At 39.7% G+C, this 18817-nt stretch overlaps 1 protein-coding gene across 1 annotated transcript in view; it reads right to left on the bottom strand.

The window, feature by feature from the left end:
* cacna1c (calcium channel, voltage-dependent, L type, alpha 1C subunit) overlaps positions 1-18817 on the bottom strand; it is a 164109-nt gene that overhangs the window by 105347 nt on the left and 39945 nt on the right. Inside the window, exons 2-3 of the mRNA XM_065951270.1 lie at positions 11067-11499; positions 5094-5199 (exon numbers count right to left, since the gene is read on the bottom strand). Coding sequence (XP_065807342.1) covers positions 5094-5199; positions 11067-11499 — 539 coding nt within the window. The remainder of the gene's footprint in view (positions 1-5093; positions 5200-11066; positions 11500-18817) is intronic.

Raw genomic sequence — 18817 nt, 5'->3', positions numbered from 1 at the left:
GGCATTACATGGGAGGAAACAAGGCAAGATTAAGACTGAAAAAGAAATCCTAGAAAAGCAGATAAATCTCTTGGTTAAAAAGCTGACTTTCAATATAGTCAGTATTATTTTTCCTAAATGTTTTAGTTCAATGGATCCCTGCAGCAGTGAGGAATTGGTAGAAAATAGCTCCAAAATATTGAGCCAATGGAGCAGAAACCAAACAGCACTCTGAAGTAGTAACTTTGGATTTGGAAAGCTCCCAGTCTCTAACAGAAAATATATCTGGGGTATTGCTTGGTTCCTCAGGGAGCTGAAAAGGGGAACAGCATTTAAAATTTCCAAATAATGACTCCCCAGACTACAGCATGGTTGGAACTTGTTGTACTGCAGGAAATTTGCAACAGATTCAAACTATCCCATGCAGTTAGAAGCCTTGCTCAAGTGTAAGATAGTGTATCATATAGCTCTCTGTCTGCAAAACTGGTACTACACACAACTATATCCTTATCTGTGTGGCAGAAAGAGTGGCTGTGTACCACTATGACTATTGAGAGGTGGACACACACACACTTTTACCCTCCACCATCACGACAAGAAAACACAGACCAACATTGTTTAGATAAGGGAACATACAGATAGATGCTGAACGTTCCTCTACATCTAAAAATAGACACCTAGCAACCAGCAGAGTAGCACCCATAGGAACAGCGTGTTAACTTGATCCTTAACAACAAAAAGTGACGTGAAGAGTAAGGGAGAGACTGGAGGACATGCACACTTGCACAGACTCAAAAACAGAAAGCAGACAAAAACGGAGTCTTTATAAGGCAATACATGATGGTTATTTAATCATTTTAATGAGTCAACATATTAGCCATGTTTACAATATGGACAGCAATATTCCAGAATAAGTGAATACTATAAATAAGCCACTTCCATGTAAACACCCTTTTTTGATTACCTTGATAAGATCATATTTGGTGAAAGCCATAATCTAAATATAACATGTGGAGTATGCCAATCTTAGTCTCATGATTTTCAATTCATTCAACTTTTAACACCTTGTTACTCCACTGTTGAAACCGACACGCACCTTCGCAGTTCGCACACAAATGAGCAGCCATGAAAAAACCATGAATACAGGTAAATATGGTGTGTATTAATGAATGACGCATAAATACCGCTTAACAAAAAGTTTACGAATACAAATAAATCATTTAAAACTGAATGTACTAAAGCACAGAATCAAACCAACTCTATCACAATCCTCACCCCAGTACGCCTCATTATTGCTTACTAGATGGTGTGTTATGTGTGCAGAGAAGTGTGTGTGTTTGATTTCTTGCCTCTCCATCAGTCGGTGTCTTATCAGGTGTATTGATTAGCTAATTACTTGGTTATGAGTCATGACACCATTATTCTGTCCATCTGAAAGTATCCATATTGATCTGATTAGATGGAGAAAACGAAAGAGAGAGCAAGAGGAGAAAAAAAGGGATGAAGCAAATTGAACATAAAGGGAAAAAAGGAGAAAAAGTGATCACAGGGAGTTCATGGACTTTTTCCCAGGCTTCACATCCTTGTCTGAAAAACTGAGCTTAACAAACCAAATTGCAGCAAACATTTTAGTCCCTAAGGAAAGAGACTTTCACACACTTCCAATAACTGTCTTTTTTCTGCAACCAAGGACAGATGAGGAGCATCACTACGGTTACCATATCCATGACAACCTCTCCTGCTGCTATTATTGGGCATGTCGTCAAGGAGACAGAGCAGCACATTATGGGATGCAGACAGAAATAGAGATCTTGTACGGGAAGCGATGCAACAGATCTCTGGCATTACATAAGAAAGACTTGTGCAAAGCTAGCAAAGGGTGGCCATATTGATTCTAAAACCCTGGCTCCATCACAAGCAGGGTCAGGGTGGTATACAAAGATCATTGTCAGGATGCTAAGAACAGTCATGATGCAACTGTTTTTCAGTTTGCACTTCATGAATTTTGTTTAAGCCTGAGGCATATTTGCAATTGATAAAAACGGGCAAATCTGTGTCAGCTAAGCTAAGCACAATGTGTGGTAACAAATCACAACAATCCTCAACACATGTGTGAAACTACACAAGTGGCTAAAGGTGAGCTGAATTAAAAGAGCTTTGATTTAGGAAATATTTAAAACCCTCCTATGGATTATAATGAGAGTGTTAACTCATCGTTTGTAGCACTAGCATGTAAAGGTTACACGCTAAGCGTTAAGTTAAGTTTCAACAGCGTAAGGACAATGTTCAGACAATGGGCAGGGTTTTATTTCTGCTGGTAAAGAAGAGACAGTTGGTCTTTTGGAGTTTGCTTCAGCAAAAATACTTCCTGCAGGCAGCACTGGATTAAACATCTATATGACTAAAGCGTAGGTAGGGCTGAACGATATATCGTTTACGCATGAGCAATAGTCTCATTGAAGGACGTGCAATGTCAATCATGTGTCATGCTGCCACTTTTCTGTTGTTTGATGCAAACTAAACTGTCAGTTTTCTCATTTTCCATGACTAACGTGCAATAAAGGTCTGTCTGGCATCACCTTCAGTGGTCTCAGAACTGACTGTTGTGCATGAAGAGTCCCTGCATCTAAATGTAGAAATACTAGAGACTCTGCTGCCATCACATAGCCTGGCGTAACGCTCGAGTCAGACACTCATTTATGCGGGCAGATTTGAAACGAGTGTATTCCTTCAGTGGCATTGGCTACTTAATGCTGAGGCCATTTAAAGACTGTGAAGGACTGTTAAGGTGTGTAATAGTTTTGTAACACATGTATGAATCAAGAACTTCATTATAGTTCTTGCGCATATCCCATCCTAGCTGAAAACTTCTTAAGTCATGGTGGAACATAAGCCATTTAAGAACTGCTCATATGGAGAGAGGCACATTTTGCATAGTCCACACACATGTTTAAGCCTTTGGTCCATCTGCCCGCTGCTTCCTGTCTGTCAAAAGGTGATAAAACTAATTGACCACAGCTGTGGTGGTGGTGAGTACATGGGTACATGTTGTATTCATTTACTGGTTGGTGTGGGGGAGGGGGTTACTAGTAGGCTCCGGAAGAACTCTACAGGGATAGACGATATTAAAATAGATTCATTTAGGAGGACAAACTTTTTTGTGAGTGAGTGAGTGAGTGAGTCTGCATGCCAGAGCGAGATGTTGGATACAGTTTCAAAATGGAAAAGGGGGCTGCATTAAAATGTTTCCTCATTGTGTTGACGGACGTAGAGAGAGAGAGTCAGCCGTTCAAGATCATTACGGTTCCATTCAGAAACCTCACACAGTATATGAAACGCACCATGCTCCAGTTCAATAGTTTACAAATCCCAACACCGTCATTTTTTCCTCTATGAATTCAAGATTCCTTTATTATACACAGTAGAACGAAATCCATCACATCTGGGTCAAAACACTTAAATTAAAGCAAATAATTGATATTCTTCTGGACCAGTTTAGCTTGGTTGCATGGTACACTTCCTTGGCCCTGGCACAGTTTTAAGAGGTTGGGCGGGGGGGCTTAACTATACAAGTGAAATCTTTCATATGAGATCGGACTGATGAAACGCTAACCCCAGGTTGTTGAATTATTAACTGTTATTTAAAAATGTTAATGAAATGTAATTGGCAAGACCTTTAACTATGATTGAAACAGGAAAAGGTATTCTGAATGCGTCTGCCAATGTCATTTCAAAATATTCACAGAGTGGAGAGAATGGCCGAGAGAGCGGATGATGGTCATAAATTAAGATGAACAGCTGTTCTTCCTCAGTGTTTTCTACTCTTCAGCTGACTCATTAACCTGCCCTGGAACAGTATCATTACAGGATACATGTTAGTGTAGATTCCAGTAATATTTATCCAATCATTAATGTATTTAAAGTCCAACTATAACTGTATGAATAGACATTATTAAAAGTAAAGGTTGTGATAGTGCAGCATGAGGTAAACAAGTGTGTGAATAAGGCAAACTTATTATTAGAAAGAAGTAGAGTGAAAGAAAGAAAAAGTGACAGATGTTACTTGGCCTTAGAGGGAGTAGTTTCTTCCTCACACAAATACGCTGGTATACATCTGAAACAAACTTGCACACAAACATTGTATGATTATAGGTCATCATACTGATTTATAACAATGTAAATTGAATAACTATTGTCCAATGTCAGAAGGGATTGGATCAAAACCTCCGCAACCCCAAAGGGCAGGCTTATGAAAAGATGTATACTGATTGTTAAAAGCACACAGAGTTACACTCACTTACTCACAACCTGGTAGGCAGCCAGGTTTAGGCAATTAGATAAAAAGTTTGGCAGGAAGTAGTCCTAATACCAGTGTTTAAAGCAACAGATGTCTTTGTTTTGTAGGATATTTTTGATTTACTTTGAAAAATATCAAATTATACTACATTTGGTGCTTTGAACTGTATGCTCCAAGAAATAGCTTAATATGACAAAATCAAAACAACAATTTTCTCCTTAACAAAAACATTTCTGTTGCCCTCAAGAAAATTATTCTTTTCTTTTGATCAAAACAGCTCAAATAGCTTTACTTGATACATTTCCAGTCCACCATTATAACGGAAAACTGTCATTTTTTCATGGCTCCAAAGCAGAATACTTGAATCCTGTGCTGAATCCCAACAACAAAAAATGACTTATCGATGCTCAACGAAATTATCAGTCAAACTACCCTTTCCTTTGTTTTTTGTTTTTCCCTCCTGCTCCCATCTATATTTCCTCCACTGCCTCTACTTTTTACCCTCTCTACTCACCTTAATGAATCAGTAACAGTGTAAGACAGAATCAGCCTGGAAATGTGTAAATGACTTGCTGCTCTGTGGTGATAATTAAAAGATAACTCAGTAGACAACATGTTTCATAAATCCATCACACCCTGAATGTGTGAGCAAAGACAAATCAACCACAAAGAAAACTTTTTAGACCACATCAACAAAAACCAAGAAACCATGACTCCAGAGTTTTGAAAAGAAACAGCCAAGCAGTTACTTAAAACAGCAGATATGTTACAGCCAGAGGGGGTATCATCTGTAAATCTATTGAAGTATTGCACTTACCAGGTTGGAGTTGGTGGCGTTTGAGTCATCCTCGGGGAAGGGGATGTAGACGGCTAAGGCCACACAGTTGGCAAAGATGGTCATCAGGATGATGATCTCAAATGGTCTGGAGGAGAGTTAAGGAATACACCAGCCAGAACACAGTACACAAACACAAGTGTAGAGATAAAAAAACAGCAAAGGCCACCTAAATTTTACAGTTTTAGTTTTAACTTAGGACGAGCCAAAATTATATTTCCACTGGTCTTTGATATGTGTAAAAAAAAACCTTATGGATCTAGCTCAAGCAGAGACCTCTGCTGAAAATGACGCCAATGCAGAAGTGCCAAATACAGCAGTGTCAACTTGAGACTGGCTCCAAAAGCCAAGGAATTACCACCATAAGAGCCGATATTGGTAAATAAAAACAGAATCTGATAAAAACTGTTTACCACGAGGCTAGACTTCTCTTTATTTTATTTTCCTTTTTAACTTAAATCAGGTTACCAACCTTAAACTGTCTATTTTAGAATAGATCTGACAGATCCTCCATCCTGACTTTAAACTTAAAAAAAATAAATATGGATTCATACACATTAATTCAGGCAGGGTTTCAGTGTTTGATAGAGAAAACAAGAAAAAAAAAAAACGTTTCCACGCATAGGGAAGAAAATAAAACAGACCAAGAATTCTGACCTTTCCGGAACACAAAGTCTCCATATCAGTCATATTATTTCATCAATGAGGTATTTTTAAACAATGTAATACATCCTTACATAAGCAGAGGTGTATATACACACAAAGCAAAGTGCACTAGCAGTGTACACAAGGAGCGAGATCAAAGCTGTTGAGTTGGCCCTTTTTACTAACAATAAGACATACTGGGTCACTTAGGACTCACTCTTTGAGTCTGTAGGGGGGGCTACAAAGACAGTGCATGTCCTAATATGGGTGCAGCAAGGAGCAGGCCTGTCGCGTGGAAGACAGGATGTGGACGGGGAAAGAGCAGGAGCGAGATGGAATGAGAGAGAGGAGAGACGCAGAGGGTTTTTATATGGAACAGTCCTTGAGAGGGGAGTGACCTCATTATTTTTGGCCACAGAGATAGAGAGAGAGTGAGAGGAAATAAGAGAGGGAAGAAGAGAGGGAGAATGTGGAGGAGAGATAAAAGAAGGTCTGGTTTTCATCAACACAATTACTAACTGCCACTGCTGTCACCTCCCTCCATTGCCCTCTTCTCTCTTCTTCCATTCCTTCCTTCCTTCCTTTCCTTCCTTTTATCAATTTAGTCTAGGCTCCAGAATATGTGGTATAACATAAATAGCAACATATTGATGAGTTACCCTGTCAAAAACTCAAATCCTCCAGATTAACCATGAACAAAGAAACCTGTGTTCATGTTCTATGTTCAACACCATAAATGCTGATTTTCAAGCTTAAGTACAAAGTTGAAACTTGGTCTACGCCACGCAAAGTATTAAGAGAGGGAGTACCTTTATTTAATAAAAATTCTAAATTGGTAAAGAAAAAAAAAAAAGGGGGGGGAGAGATGCAAAAAGATTACCATAAAGTATTTCTAACAAAAAAAAGAATAACTATTAAAGTGCACTATTAAAAGTGGCCTTTTTTGTGAGTGAAGTTACTTTCGAGCAGTCTTAAGGGTCGACATGATTGCTGTTTGTTAAATAGTTTTAAATTACCCAGTATTGTTTCTCAAAAGCTTACATTTCAGGAGAATGATCAAACTGTCTCGATAAGTAAAAAGCAAGTTTTACTTCAAATAAGAGGACATGAACTTAACCACTTTAGCTATCCTTTATCGCCTATAATCATCTATAACCACCAATTTTGCTGTGTGTGGCCCCTCAAGAAACAGGCCAGCTATCTATTTCAGAGGCTTTACTACTGTTTTAGGAAGAAAAAGAATGAGCAGAAGGGAGAAAAAAATCTTATTGTGGCAGTGATACTAAGTGTATGTTTGGATTAAGAACTGACCCTTGAACATTTTGCACCACAAGATCATTCTGCTCGTTCAGCATGGGACCGAAATGCATCTAACATAATCACTCACCCTTGTAGCTGGGGCTTGTTAAAACACACTCTAGACCCGCAAGGACCCACAGAAAAACAGGCTCGTGGCTCAATTGGGGTTCCTGACCCATGATTTTTTTTTTGTTTTTAAAGCCTTGAGGTCTGTTTCTATCAACATGATAATAAATCTAGTCTACTGTGCTGTTGAGAGCTTGTCTGAGTAAATAATACGACCAAAAATAAAGTATAATAACACTTTTCATGAATCAGCAAAACAATAGAAAATATAAATCTTTGACAGCATTCTGTAGATTTAAAAATTAATTTGATTCCAAACTAACAGAACGATTGCCTGTACCAGCTCTTAAAAAACAGAAATAAATTAACTTAAAATTAAATCAGCACCCAATTAGCTCAGCAGGTTTCACAGCAGTCTAAATGCAGTATTCGAAGGGGGGCTACTGTCTGAGTCATTTAGGAATCAAAAATATACAATCAACATTTTAACAAACTAACTGAATATTCTTACAACAAACAGTCACAGTAGGATTGCATCCATATTCACGCCATGACAAAGATAAAGTCTCTGTACATGCGGTGCACAACATAACCGCCAAGCTATCAGGCCCCCTCATAATCACTTATCTTGACAAACCAAATAAGAAACCAGGATATTATCCGGAAGAGCAGGCTCCTGACTTTCATATGAAATGTCGGGGATAATTATCTCAGTTTGAGTTGAAAACTGCAACGACAAAAAAAGACTCTTAATATGAAAAAAATATATTGCAATACAATATTTAAGCTGCAGCTCAGGAAACGGTGGGTTGAGTGTAAATGCACTCAATGACAATTTTTCAAATTACCACTAAGTGTGATTTCATAGAGAGAACATAGTTGAAAGATATACACTTGCCCCCGCTCTCTCTTTGTCTCTCATGCTGACCTTGCAGTGTGCAGGTAATGCTTAAATGCTGTAATTACACAGCGTGAGTGAGTGCGTGCAAGTGTGCGTGCTTTCGCGCCCGTGTGGGCGTGTGTGCGCACCGGTCTTTCATCATCCGTGTGCAACTATGTGTGTGCTCTTGACATGTGTGTATGCGTGTTTGTGTACGCGGGAGCGCAGACCTGCCCTATCGACCTGTTGAGAGCAGCAGCTGTTGTCATGGTAACAGAGGAGGAGGAGGAGGAGAAGAAGATTTCAGATCTGCTATCTCTGGAGACAGAGGTGCTCACAGAATACAGGACACACACACACACACACACACACACACACACACACACAAAGCCCAGTAAATAAAAACAACAACACAGGAATGCATCACTTACAGTACAGAGCACAAAGTCACCTACAGACCAATGTTCCAACATACACTGCATTCAAACAGATGCACACTGTGGCTATGAAGGACATCCAAGACATGCCTAGATTTAGACAGACAGGCAGGCAGACAAATTGAGGATTTTTGAACTCCGGAAGGACAAAATTTATTGTAGTTTAATGCTATTCTGCTTCGTTTAGGTTTTTTTTTTTTTGGTCAATCTTTTTGTTTGAATGCCTTCCTGTTTACTTCTTCTTCTCATTCTCCTGCTTAACATCACTCACCTTTTCTCCAGTCATCTCATCCCTCACCTCTTCCTCTGTCACTCTCTTCCTTCCTTACTTCCCTGCCTCAGAGCCATTTAAATGAATGATGCTGGGAATTGTGGGTAATGATCGGAACACTCATCAGTCATTGGGTAAAATTACTCCAGTGACCCTGGGGTTTATGCATGCAATTTGATTAATTTGCTTTTTTTTTTCTTTTCTTTTTTAACAACACACCCTGTGCAGGATCAACTTACTGCTTACACTATGACTTTACATAATCACGAAAGGTGATCAAGAAGGATATTCTGTGTGCGAAGATTACACACATTTTAAAAAGGCAGGGCTGTTCTGACGGGACATTTGGGGTTGTTATGAACACAAGTCTATTTTTTGAGTGATATGCATCAATCAAGAGCCTTGCTGTTCTCGTTAAACTGAGCAAAACCATTACAACAAGCAATACAAAACAATGATTATGCAGTTCTTAGATAAACAGCTCAGCAGGTTTCACAGCAGTCATAATGCAAGGTTCACAACAATGTCAAAAGGAATTATGCCATTAATAACTAATAAACATTTTTAAAAAATATTGCTTACGGCTGTTTAAATAAGTTTACTGCAGGAAAATAGTTCTTAAAAACCAATTTGGATTTGACCTTTTGGCTTAAAACAATGATTTAATAATATTTTGTGTCTTAATGTACTTTTGCTTATTTTGTCCAATGTTATCTATTATACTTTGTTAAATCAGCCCCCTTGACACATGTACTGTAAACAGACATAAACACACACGAATACTAACTCATCTTCTCTTTGATCACCAATTGGCTCTGCCCTTGCTTCTCTCCTCTCCTCCCTCATGATCCCCCTATCTTTTCTCCTCTCCTCTCCTCCCCTCACTCGTTATTTACCCTCCCACTACCCTGTCGTTTTTCTTGTTTACCTTTCCTGTCCTCCCATGAATTCCTCCCTCTCTCCTCAGCTACTTAGCTCCATCATCTCCCCTGTCGACATCCATGTCCTGCCCACATCCCTGCCCTTCCCATTCCCCCAGCCCCTCCTCTTCCTCTCCTCTACTCCCTCTCAGGACAGAGTGTGACTGTGCTCTTGCTGAGCTCAAGTTGGACCCTCTTCTATTATACATCACTTTGACTGTGACACTGACCATTTCTGCCTCTCCCCTTTCTCTCTCTTTCCCAGCCTGAGGAAAAACGAGTCATTATGTTCAGCAGCTTAAAAATTGGGACAAAATCTCCACAAGAGAAGTTTAAAAAATGGAGGACTGGCAGAGGAATAGCAGGAATAAAGGGATTTGGATGGACAGAGGGAATGAGCGACGAATAATAAATGCGGAGAGAGACATGGGGGTTGAAGGTGGAGGGAGCAAAGGAGGGACTAAAGCATGGATGGACCTGAGGGAGAGAGTATGAATGCAGTCAGAAGGAGCTTTGGAAGAGACATATGTTTAGGAGAGGTGTGAAGGGGGATGAAAATGACTCAATTTGTTTTATCTTCCAGTGAGAAAATAATGTAAGATGAAAAAGGGAGAGAAAAAAAGCCTGAAAGACCAAGACAGACGCCAGACAGACGGAGGGGAAAAGGGATTAGGACACGTGATTGGAGAGCAAAGAGTAACACCAAGAGAGACATACGGGAGGAGGGAGATTATTCAAGAGAGAAAGAGTAGAAGGAAGAAAATAGAGAAAAGAGGGAAAATGAACAAAACAGAATGTGATGAATTTTTCAACTGTTTACTTCCTGCGTCCCCTGTCCCTCCCCTTCTTTTTCAACCTATGACGGCTTTCTCAGCAAGTCAAAGCTGACACCTACTAGTCCATAACAAGTTTTACAACGGTAATTTAAAATCAAAATGTACAACCACTACACACCCATTCCGTCAATTACAGCATTTAAGGTTCATGGAAACGTTGGGATTATCTTTTGTTACTAACAAGCTGCCACCTCCAGTGTTGAAAAATAAAGCTAATGGGGAAGTGCAAAGTTCACAGTTCCTTTAGTGTCCACTTAAGGCTGGCTGCAGGCAAACCAAAACAAATATGGCAATAACTACATAATATTTTGACACACCTTTAGCCATCTGAATAAGATACGATTGTTTTGCATTGCACCTATTTGGTTTGTTTGTTTTGAATTGTTTCGTTGTGTTACAGCAACCAGCCCTATTGGATAAGACAAAGTGGACCATGTTTTTGGAAGTTGTTTGTATGTCCTGTATAATTTAAAAGGTGTGAGGCTAGATTTAATGCAAAACTTGACTTTTCCTCCAAAAATGAAGGTCTGACATGTTGCTTGTGAATCCAACTAAATAGACTAAAAGCACAGCTCTATGCACAGGGTTAGTTAAAGGATACTTCCACTCTACGATGCTGATGCAGGCCCTGCGGATGGGGTTCTTAAGCGTGAGACAGAGCAGGGCCCGCGGCGGCCGTGTTGCTGTCGTTGTTGTTGGTTTCTTGGGCTTAGAGCTGTAGTGTTGTCTCTTTCTTTGCGTAGAGCTGGCCGTTGAGATTGGCCCTCCCCCTCCTGTCCCCAGCGCCACAACTCCGCTAGATGCGGCATTGCCCATCATCTTTGCTTGCCGCGCAGCATCGATGGCCGCCTGCCAGCTCAAGGCTGCCCCAGGTGTGGGAATGTGCTCAGGTGCCAGGCCCACCACGCCCACCCCGTGGTTGACCCCGCCCCCTCCTCCATCATGGTCACTGTGGCTCCCAGTGCCAATGTGCTCATTGGTCAGTCCGGTGGGAGGAGGGCGAGGAAGGGGGGGAGGGGGAGAGTAATCGGAGCCTGCAAAGGGAAAAAAAATAAGAGAGAGGAGAATGAAGTTAGAAAACAATACATGTAGCTTTTAAATCACTGATTTCATGCATCACACATCACACATGGTTCCTCTAAGACGTTACAGTGTTCAAAGGCTTCAGGAGGGTTTAAGTTGTTGACATGTCAGTTAGTGAGCCTTGCATATTTTTCAGACACTGAAAATGTCTTCCTGTAGAATAGACTGATGACTAATAGATTCCCATCTGTCAAGCAAGTACACCGAGCTAACTGTGTGCTGTTTAGCTCGAAAGCATATTGTGTAGGTTAAGCAGTCCTTTCACTTTGTGTCAACACACAAAAACAACACCACTCATCTGAGCAGAAACTGCTGGCTGGTAAATGATCATTTTAGTGCTAATACTAGTCATTGTGAAATCAAATATCAGTGTTATAAATATCAAAATATCTTTTTAGAGAAATAACAATTATAGTCTTCGATTAAGGTGATGATACAATGAACTGGAGTCAAAAGTTATGCTGAATGCATAATCAATGGGGGTGTTTCAAGTCTGTGCATAAATCCACAAAACCTGCAGAAAACAAATGAATGAGTAAAAGAAAAAAAGAGTGTTAAAGTGAAATGAGAGACAGAATTACAATAATCCCAGTGTGATTACATAGTTTTATCACCCAGACAAATAGTAGGAATAGGGATGAATGAGTAAAAGTACTGTAAGAACGAGAGGATTATCCATACTGTACAGTATGCTTAGCCAGATTAAAGACAGCTAGAATATCCTCTTAGCTCACCCTTCCCTCTGACATCAGAGCAAGGTTTACACTAATACCCTCACCCTACAACCACCCTTGTCACGTCTAACAATACATTTGTGTTGATTTCAAGAGTTTTTATTGACGAATAATAAAGAATCTATATGCTTAGTTCTGTCACATTTTAACAAATGTAGTTCCTAATGTCAAATTACAAAATAACTTTTTACGAAGTTACTTTAAGAGAAAAAGACTAAAAAAAAAAACCGTAAAGAACCCCCGTGAAGTTAATCCAACCTGGGCTGTTATGACAGAGATACGGAGACAAAAAGAGGGGGGGGGAGTGAAAAGAGTTGCGCAGGAGAATGACAGACTTATCCTGCACAATTGCTGTTATTGCAGAGGATTTATAATACCATCTGAAATCCCATTCAGAGATTTTCATTTCTACGTATGAACTCACAGTTCATGATGGTTTAAGGGGACGTTAATCTGCATCCTTAGTTGTAACTAAATTCTATCTTTCATAAATTCAAACTCAGAGACATCTTTTAAATAACTAGCACCAGGTTTTATTTCCAAATTGTCTTTTGTGCTTCTATTCACTTATTGTTGGGTATTTTGTTATATTCAATGGATTATTGACTGAGGTGTTTTTTTCTCAGCCACTCAACATGGTGTTAAAAGAAACTATATACATTTTATTTTACATTACTTGAAAATGTATTAGGTTACTCTTAACTTATTCCATTATAATAAAGCCCACACTTTGAGTTATTATACAAGGAAAAGTACAGCAGGTGTTAAAACAATACAATGAAACTCTCACAGTAGGCATGTTGTCCAATAGGAGCTCTAAGAAAACCATCTGATGTATGGAGTCATAATTCCTTCAATTAGTTACACCTGTGTGATTCATATGCCACATTTGGTAGTTTATTGTTAAATTGACATTTTATCTGTTCTAAATACATATTTTAAAATAAAAATGTGGTTATGTGTTCTAAATAATAATGGTTTTAAAATGTAAAGTATCTAGTTAAGTTAATCAGGTGTCAAATAATGAGAAATAGCTACACTATTTAATGCTTAAAATATATGCCCAAATAACATGGTAAACAATTAAAAAATACAAAAACAACCTGCAAGTCAGTGAACTTGATACTTTCTAATAGGATAACAGAGCAACCTTGAGGTTACCAGTAGGCGTGTTACGACCCCGCCTCCTGTCGGTGCACCTGGCCAGCGAAAATAGTTAATCTAGTGGGTAACTTTCTGCCGTCCAGCATGACAAGAAACAAACTTAACTTCAAATTGCAACTGAAACGCAACTGCAAATCTCACATGACTACCTCTTGTGTATTTTTTATTCCAATAACTGTTCTAAATTTACGCCTTATAATGATTATTAAGCCTAATTAATTGCAACACATACCCAGGTCTGCAGCTGTTCATTGATATAACAATGTACTTTTCATTTTATGTAACATGTTGGCCTACATGTTATCTAAGTAAGAAAAATATATTATTTTTTACGACTTTTACTTTTGAGCTATTAAAAAACCTTATCAAGGTTAAAAAAAGGTCATTTTTAAAATAAATGTACTGACTAAGCAATACTTCTATGTATGAAAATATGATGGCGCCATGTGCTTCAAATGCAGCACTGTGCCTATAAGGAGGAGGTGTTCTTCACATTCATCAGCAGTGAAGTCACTTGGTAGGGTATCAGTGCCGCTGTGCCTTGTGGGAAATACCACTGTGGTTTAAATTTGGAGCATCTCATTACTTGGATGGAACTATTTCCCCCGTTTTCTCTCAAATCTGGGTTTGATTTGAGGATTTCTGTGATTTTGAAAGCTAGAGGACATTGCAAACTTTACTTTTATCATGGAATCTAGCATCTGTCTGAGATAAAGGGGAAAATGTCCCTCTTTCTTTCCACGATTGACTCCAGTGTGGGTTAATATCTGCTTTCGGACCGCTGTTGCACATCATCATCTCTCTCTTTCACTCACTATCTCACACAAACACACACATATGCACACATAATCACTTTCAGCATATTGTACTGCTGCATGATCAGTTTATCTCACACTGCCTGTCTCTCTCACAACGTATACCCCACTGAGAGCTTGCGTCTGTGTGTGTCTGTGTGCATGCATGCGTCTGTTTGTGTGTGTCTGTGTGTGTGTTGCATGAGTGAGTGTTTGAGGATTAGAGAAGAGTAAAACTTTAATAATACTCTGCTCAATAATCTGTCTGACTGCATTTCTGTCTGTCCATCCGTTCTCCCTGTCTCATGCTTATTTACAATCCTGTGTGAGTGTGTGTGTGTGTGTGTGTGTGTGTATGTTTGTATGATAGATTGTGTGCTGACGTGTGTGAACATAATTCCATTAGCAGCTCTTTATTCTGCAGGGGGAAAAACTGCAGCCTGGGGTAATATGAGTCTGACTGAAGGGAAGAAGGAGGAGAAGGCAAGGATGAAGGAAAAGATGAGAAAAGAAAAGAGGATGAACAAGACAGGAAGCAACAAGAAGGGAGGTGTATTTATTGTGCAGAAGGAAGGGGAAGAATGGTGAGTGGATGGACAGACAAGAAAACAAACCAAAATGGAGGAAACAGGAGGAACAGAAAAAGAGGGGAAAAGTGAAGATGAGAAACATGGGGGAAGGACTAGGAGGCTTAACCAAGAGTGGCAGGACTAAATCCAATTATTTATCCATCCATCATGTGATTTTACCACAGAAAATATTTCACACTAATTCTCCCTAATAGTATTACTGTCATACAGGCAATGGTGTCAGACAGTCAAAGGTTTCCACAGGCTTGTGTAATATATGATTATACACATTACACACACGTTATGCTGTTAAAGTACAAAAAAATCCTTATACAGTATATTGTGAAAGGGTAAATACAGTATGAGCTATGATAAAAAGAAAGCTTTACAATTTGAAAGAGGGAGCCGGTGCTTCTGATAACATTTCTGATAACATTAATGATGACTTAAGAGTCTAAACAGTACTATGCAAGGATATCAATAAAAGGGCCCCGTAAAAAAACAGCTAAATCAAGTTCTGCTCTGTTTGATTGTATTTTTCACACGTGATTTTCCGACTTAAAAAGGCAAAAAGTCGTTAAAAAAAGACCCTCCACCTGGTTGTTTTTTTATAGTTAGGGCTTCATAGTTTGTATTAGTTGTGGAATAGAACAACATTTATACTGATGCCTCTTTATGACCTACAAACACAAAAGAGACCATTGGCATTACTATTGATTGTTTCTATGAAGTCATTTTTAATGTCCAACACCCCTCCTGTGGGTAGGTGTGAAACAATGTTGAAAACATGTTTTTGCTGGGGTTTTTCTTGTTCATGTGCAAGAAGTAAGAGGTACCAGCTTGTCTACAGAGGGTGCATCCTCCCACACTTAAGGTTCCCTACAGGAGCTTTAACTTACTCTCATCTGTAAGGCTCTATAGAAAATACAACATCATTGCAATGTGTGATTGTGAGTTCACATACTTCTCTGTCTACTTTCAACCTCAACACAAGTCTAATCAGCCAAAATAATTATCAACACCTGTGTAGTTGTAGTGTTCTACAGCGGATACAGGAGTGCATTATCACATCCATATGATGCGTATAACGGCAAACTTTCCCATTACATCCTTTAAACAAGCTTTGGCTGAATGCTGAATTGAAATAGACTTGCTCATGTTGGTGAAATCATAAAACGGAATGAAATATATCTCCACCAAGCACAGACACAGAGGAAAACAGTTTAGAGGACTTTATACAGCAGTCTATAAATCGTAAAGACATCCAGCTTTCACTCTAACTGAACTTGAAATGAACCTAACTGAGCCGAACTTCTGTTTGAGCCGAGCTGCAGAGCATAATGAGCTGTGATACGAACGGCAGCCAGTGGAGCTGTTCTACTTAATGATAAAGACTGGAGAGAGATGCTATCACTGCAACTCTAAACACCCAGCCGTAAAATGCCATTACACACGCACGCACGCACACACACACACACACACACACACACACACACACACACACACACACACACACACACACACACACACACACGCACAAAACATATGCAACAAATGATCAAATATGGCTTCACCAATACAACTCCAGGAGAACTTACAGCAGCAAAAAACTGCATCACCTAGCTTTAAAAAAAAAAAAAAAAAAAAGAGTCTGTACTCAGCGGAGGGGACACATGAGTTCATCCTGCCCTGAATCAGCCTCTCTCATCATCTCCTCTATATGCCCTTTGTCATCGATGTCTGTCTGTCTCATTTCTCACACTGTCCCCTCCATCTGCTTTTGCTGCTCCTCCGCATCGTCCCAACAGGTATCCATTTGGGCAGACAGTGATGATGTGATTATCAGTCAATTAAGTGATTATGACACTTGATCAGACACTAATTAATGGGGTATGAACACTTGCAGCCATGCACACACACACACACACACACACACACACACACACACACACACACACACACACACAGGGCTCTCACCTTGAAGCAAGTGTAATTCATGTCTTAAAGAAGGACAAATCTTTTTGGCTTTACTGAGGAAATTTGGCCTTACCAAGGCTTTTTTTTCCAGCATGTTTGGATCCCATAAGATACACACATTCTGTAACACACACACTTACAAACACACTCATGCACAGCAGAAAGTAATCTACCATACCAACAAAATTGTCAGGTTATTTTGAAAGATGACCTCCTTTGCTCCTTTCCCTCTTTTCCCTCCTCTTCCTGCTCATTGCCAAATCATTCATCCATCTCTTCAACCTCTTCATCCCTCCATACCTGTTAACAATCACTATCTCTCCTCCCCTAACCTCCCTTCTCCATTCCCCTTTTCTCCCTCTCTAATCTATAAAGCTGTCACCCCCTCCATTGGTTCTCCAGAATCGTACAAGTTCATTTTCAGCCGCGCGCCCTTCCTCCTTTCCTCCATCAATCCAACCCTTCTTCATCTCTCCATTTTTCTCCCTCTCTCTTGCTCCGCTGCTTCTAACGCATTCTTCCCATCACTTCCCTCGCTGTCATTTTCAAATAGCTGACAAGTAGTCTCTTTCGTGCCCCCTCTTTACCTTCTGAAGTGGGTAGTCTGCTGCTGGTGTCATGCACAAGACTGCTGCTTCATCTCTGTTTTAAACAACCACAATTAGACACTCGTTTAGGATCAAACTATGAAAATTAAATGGCTGACAAAGTCAAACACATTGCCATGGCCCTGATGGTGTCCAATGCATGGTTTCCAAATGTATTAACAAGCAAGCAGTATATGCTTCTGCAAATGCACACATGGTGAAACATAAAATCTAAATAAAATACACTAACTAAGAAAGAAAAAACAATGCAACAGAAAAGCACTAAGAATCCCGTCTTTACAACGGAAGCACTCTGGGCCTGTAGGGGGCACTAATGTGTTGAATATGAGAATATTTTACAAAACACATTTTGGGTGCAGAGGGGGCATTATTGTTTTTCTATTGAACTCTTGTAGTTGATTTTTAATTCGCATCATTTCTGAATTCCCATCCCATTCCTGCTTATGGAAACATTTTGTTTTGTGTGTTTGTCCTTATCAGCCACCATAGTTGTGTCGTTTGTTGGCACAAATACTGTAAAACACTGCTTCTATGTTTTTAGGGCAGCTGTGACATCCCATCGTGCTTTACACCAATCATCACTGGCACCATAAATACCAGTTGTTCGCCTAATATTATTTTTATCTAATTCATTTGTCATTCACTCACTTACACTTAGAGGCGTACATGCAAAAAAAGACTGGAAGGCTTGCATGTGTCAGTTGTGTTCATGTGCATGCATTTTGTAGGCCACAAACCCACTGTGTCTGTGTGTCTCATTTGTCGCTCTCTCGCTCTGTCCATATGTCCCCATTATCTGGCCGAGTGAGTACACCACACAGACACACCTGCTCCCCTCAATGCACACACAAACAACCTCACATGCATGCACGCACACAAACACATGTACATTTATACACCTGCTCCCCTTGAAACACAAGACACACACACCTGCTCCCCCTTGATCTATGACCCCCTCCCAATGGACAATTACAGTGTGTGTTTACACTGAAATGAAACAGCATGAGGGTATGCGTGGAAGTTAGAAGGAAAACACAGCGCATCACACGCTCCTGATTGGGCGGAACAGGCTCGCTTAACAAACATGATCGCAAAACAAACTGAGAACTTATCGTCCCTTACAGAGTATTACCTAATGGGAAAAAGGACGAGCTACTGTCAAGGAAAAGTCATTACTGTACATTGAAAATAAAATGTTTCTGTCTGAATGCTACACAGCGTTAAACACATCTCAGGTGAGGCTTCCTGTCGACTTTGCCCTGTCAACAAAAAGGCATAAAAGAAGGGCATGTTTACTCTTTGTTACAAATGAAGTCATCCTAACAACAACGTAACAACAGGTATTTGTGATGCTCAAGACTCATTTTGTCTTTGAAAGAGCTTCTGTGCACAGCCAATAAGAACCCCATCCTGTATGGATTTA

This window comes from Labrus bergylta, chromosome 23 (assembly GCF_963930695.1).
Source record: "Labrus bergylta chromosome 23, fLabBer1.1, whole genome shotgun sequence".
Lineage (NCBI taxonomy): Eukaryota > Metazoa > Chordata > Actinopteri > Labriformes > Labridae > Labrus > Labrus bergylta.
The sequence above is the reverse complement of the archived record's forward strand: the minus strand, read 5'-3'. Positions and strand labels throughout refer to the sequence as shown.